This window comes from Poecilia formosa, unplaced genomic scaffold (genome assembly GCF_000485575.1).
Source record: "Poecilia formosa unplaced genomic scaffold, Poecilia_formosa-5.1.2 Scaffold336, whole genome shotgun sequence".
Taxonomy (NCBI): domain Eukaryota; kingdom Metazoa; phylum Chordata; class Actinopteri; order Cyprinodontiformes; family Poeciliidae; genus Poecilia; species Poecilia formosa.
In genome coordinates this window covers 1-4,659 of record NW_006800275.1, presented here as the reverse complement: position 1 = coordinate 4,659, position 4,659 = coordinate 1, and the positions used below count along the sequence as shown (strand labels likewise).

The following is a 4,659-nucleotide window of genomic DNA, read 5'->3' as shown; positions in this document are numbered from 1 at the left end:
TGTCACATGCTAATGTATTCAACCACCCACAGCAACTGGAGAAGCAGCAGTGCTCTTAAGTACAGTCCAATCAGTCTCCGGACTGCTAATGGCTCCAATCCAGTTTCCTACAGCAGCTTTTACTTTCTCTTTTAAATGCCATGCGATCAAATGTCCCCCGAAGCTGCAGCGGCCCGACAGCACCACTGAGTTTTCACGGCAGAAACGGTTTCATTATGTCGACAGTGGAAACCGATGGACTAGCTAACCGCTATTTGTTGTATCCGAGGTTAAAGCTGCAGTAACTTTTATAAACAGCGGGTTTTTGTTTGTTTGTTACATATTATTGAAAATGTCACCGTGTTGTTACACTTTGTTATGAGACGTGTGAAAACTGAGCTACTACTGTTGCTGTCTTAGGAAATACGCCGCTCCCGTTCAAAACCAGCCAATCAGAGCCAGGAAGCCAGTCTTTTCTCTGTCAAACCCACGTAATCACCGCTAAATGAGCTAATGGGGGAGAAACAACTTACCCTCGTTTCTCCTCGAGAAAACCGTTTATCTGCCGTCATGCTAACTAGCTTTAGCATTCACAACATGCTGTACTAGCTGCTGCCCACATGAGATTTTGATTGATAATGTTAAGATCCGGCTCTTGCCTCTGATTGGTTGTTTCTGGTTAGCGCTGAGAGGAAGAGGAGCTCCATTTTTTTCAGATCGTCATATATGACAGTAGCTGCATTTCTATTGCAAATTTTCACAAAATGTCAATATTTCGCTATTTAAAAAAATAAAAATAAAAATATTGATAAGACCGAAAAGCCAAAACATGAAAATTACAAGTTTTTTTTATGCGAACATTTTCATTAAGCAAATTTATTTTCAATATGTCAAATTGTGCAATTATGCATTTGTTGGAAATGCAGCTAGTTTCGTATATAAATAGAAAATATAGTTTTTATTAAAGTTACATCCTGTTTCAGTGACATTCTCTTGCAGAAAATAAAACAGCAGCAAATAATGTAGAGAGGAGATTTTCTTTTTAATTAGCATATTGCTTTTTCTTAGAAATCTAGTCTAAGTTCAGCATAAAAGGAGGCCATTGACAACCCAAGACAACAGAAGCAACAAAACAAAATGCAGTGGACATACCTCAACAATTCACAGACCACAGTGCTTTAGGAAAAAATAAAAAGACAGGATATAAGAATACATATGAAGATAATCCTAACAGAAAGTCAGATTTTAATGCAAATATAACCCAGTGTATTTGTTGATTGTCAAAACATTTTTGTGCCAGCATGTTTTACATTCAGAGTGCCTGCAGGATGTGGACCTCTTTGGCTCTGGTGAGTTTGTAAAGCAGACTATGGAGGTCAGGTAGTCCGAGTTTCCCTCGCTCGGCGGCTCGGCCCGACCCGGAAAAAACAGCCCATTGGGCCGCGACGCGACTCGGGATCAATATGGCTTCATCCCCAACAGAAACAAGGGAGTTCTTAACCAAACAGGACAGAAAAACAATAAGAAGGCACAAACTTCCTCTGACCAGAGACACAAAAAAAGGGGAGAAATAAGTCGGGTTTTATTGTTCCTAACAAATGTAGAAACTTTAGATTCTAAGCAGAAAATCAGTATTGACTGATACACTTGATACTCTGTGTAATATAAAATCCAATAGTTCTGAAAGCACAGCCTCGACTGTTGGAAAAAGGAGAGAGGTATATCCGCTGAAAAGAGGGAACAAAAAGCTCATTCAGTAAATGTTTAACAGATATTCACAGCAGCAGAATAATGATGCCGCGCTGAGCATTTAAGACCAGAAATTTAAAAAAAAAACTAAACAAAGCTGATTATATCGAAAGCTATACAAAAAGAAAAAAAAAAGCCAGTTAGGCTTCCTGTATCTTCGTTTTCATCTTCCCTCAGGTTTACACGTAAAAATAAAACGAATGTGCCTTTTCTTTACAGAATTTAGGAATTAATAAAATAAATAAATTTGTTGTGGCCTTAAAATTGAATCTCAATTGCATATTATACGTCTACATACAGTATATATATTTATTTATAAATTCATATATATATTGTTTTACATAAACAGGACTTAAACCGTGGAGCATCAGAGGGAGAAATGGAAATAAATCACTTTTATTCTGCTTTTCTTGCTGTGCCCTCCGGTCTGCAGCTCCACACAGAAAAATGCCCTTTTTCATGTTAACAGTGTTTTAATTCAGGGCTGACAGAGAGTAGATGCACACCTACTCTGTCTGTTTCAAAATAAATGAATATCAACTTCCTTGTCTTTAAAATAAACAGTAATTCTTTCTGCAAACATCTCATAAGGCACTCTTTACTTAAACTGCTTCAGGCGTCCCTTCTTGTTGCACCGTTTGGCATTCAGTCCTGGTTTTTGGTTTGTTGTCCTCTGACAGCGTTAGTCCGATGAGATGCAAACGTTAGAAAATAAAAACAAAAACTTGACTGGCACATTTTTCATCGTAGACATTGATCCCACGTTTGGATTTTTTTTTTATCTACACGGAATAATCCTTGTTGTGAAAGCTAACTTCTTAAAAAAGAACAAAACGCTAATCGCTCCCTAGATTTTTTTGAAATTAGGCACATGGTCACATAACATGTGAGTAAACAATAAATCCTGAGGCTGAACTGACTGACTTTTAAGAGCAACATGCTGCAAGTTCACTCACTTCTGATGTTGGAATCAGACCGTTGTGGTTGGAAAAGGAAAATATCGAGTCTGTGGTCAAAATAATTTCGATTTCTTTGTGTTTTGAAAGAGTCCTGCAGCCCTAAGCCTCTGCAGGCTCACTTTTTATCTGGATAAAGTTTGCAGGCAGCTGGACGGAGAGCGGCAGCTCCTGCAGGGTTTTGACCCCCGGCTCCGGCTGCAGAGACATTTCCCCGCGCACCTCCAGCTCCTCCACCGGGGTCAAGCCCTCGCCGGGGCTGCTGCTCTGGGAGTAACGTCCGTTCATTAAAGGTTCGCTCGCCGGCGCCTGGGCTTGGCTTTGACTGGTATCGATGATCACAGTCCTGTACTGCAGCTCCGCCTCGCCGGCCTCCATCTCCTCCTTGTCGAATGTGTGCGACGCCAGTGACGGGTCGCCGTTCACCATCGACTGGAAGTAGCTGGAGTCCAGCATCTCCTCCTTGACCTGCAGCGCCGACAGATCGCTGGACTTCAGCACCGTGGCGATGACGGTGCCCGGCTGCTGCGCCACCATGGCGTGCCCGCCGCTGGTGTTGATGGTGACAAGGCGGGGCAGGCCGTTGAGGCCCGAGCCGGCGGAGCTGATGACTCCCGGAGGGGAGGAGCAGGAGGAGACCGAGGAGGAGGAAATGGTGGAAGAGCCCAGATTGGTGACCAGGAGCTGCTGCGGGAGGCCGTCCTGGAGGCCGCCGGCACCGCCGGCGAGAGACGCCGTCTGGATGGTGAGCACGTCTTTGCCCCCCGCGGCGGCGGAGGGAACAGTGTGGAGGATGACCCGAGGAGGCGAGGAGTGGCTGGAGTCGCCGTTAGCCAGAACGGTGAGGGGAACCGACTGGAGGGCGCCGGAGGAGGTCAGAACCATCGGTAACGACACGGGGCTGCTGATGGTCCTGAGGAGACAAAATGATTAAAACTCAGTTTTTATCTGGGTTTTTCCCTCTACAGCCATGAAAAATATCAGGACAACCTTTAAAATCTGACAGCAAAGGATGCAGCTAAAAAAAACCTGACTAATCAATACAGTGAAAAGTTTATCTGTTCTTTAGTTTTTAGATTATTCAATTCACAACCGGATAGTAAATTTGACAGAATTTGAACCAGGTGAAGTTAAAACTGAAGCTGTGCCCCTGAAATAAGACATTTTAAATCATCTTTCATCTACTTACTCTGAGCCTTTTATCCACTTTTAAAATTAAAATATAAAGCCTGATGAATAACCAAGATGAATATTCAGCCTATATCTTTGGAAACATGGATATTTATATTTATTTTTATTAAACCCTACTGTGTATCACAGGAAGTCCTGTCCTCATCACTACTATAACGAATAAGAATAATATAAATTATTCTGTTCTCAGTTTCCCAACTGCTGAGCTTTTCCAGCCTGCAAAATATCACAGGAAAGATGAAGCATTCATGATGCAGGCAGTGGAGTCCAAACAAACCAACACAAAACGAACTGAACGTTAAAACCACAGAGAGAGAAAGCAAAGCCGCTTGAAACAGAAATGACAAAACTACGATTAACTGAGTTAAAAAATTAAAACAAGTGAACTGAGCAGGAGTTTTTATTTGGAATAAATTTTAATTGGTTCGTCCAAAGTTCACTTCTTCCACTGTGGTTTAAACAATTTAAAAATAAATAAACAAAACAACAAATAAAATTAATTATAAATTCTCTGAAAGCTAAACTGTCCTTCAAAATAAAGGTTTAGTTGCGACCAAAACACCAGACTGAAGACTTTTATCATCCTGTTTTGGTAGAAAAACGATAAATGATGCCAATGGAAATGACTGAGCTTGTTTTAATTCATCCAGTGATTAACTGATTTACTGATTATTGACCCGGGCCTGTGTGTCCGGTCAGTGCGCGGCTCTCCTACCTGACGGCGTGCGCCGCGTCCTGAACGCCGTGCGCCTGGTTCTCCTGTAAAACATGGAGCAGCTGCTCC

At 42.1% G+C, this 4,659-nt stretch overlaps 1 protein-coding gene across 1 annotated transcript; it reads right to left on the bottom strand.

Annotated features, from left to right (window-relative positions):
- Positions 1 to 997: 997 nt before the first annotated feature.
- On the bottom strand, positions 998 to 4,653 carry LOC103152935 (uncharacterized). The gene is made up of 2 exons (XM_007573639.1): positions 4,591 to 4,653; positions 998 to 3,597 (listed from the first exon to the last, which is right to left on the bottom strand). The coding sequence occupies exon 2, from the start codon at positions 3,567 to 3,569 to the stop codon at positions 2,787 to 2,789; it is 783 nt and encodes a 260-aa protein (XP_007573701.1). The 5' UTR covers positions 3,570 to 3,597; positions 4,591 to 4,653; the 3' UTR covers positions 998 to 2,786.
- Between the last annotated feature and the right edge of the window lie 6 nt (positions 4,654 to 4,659).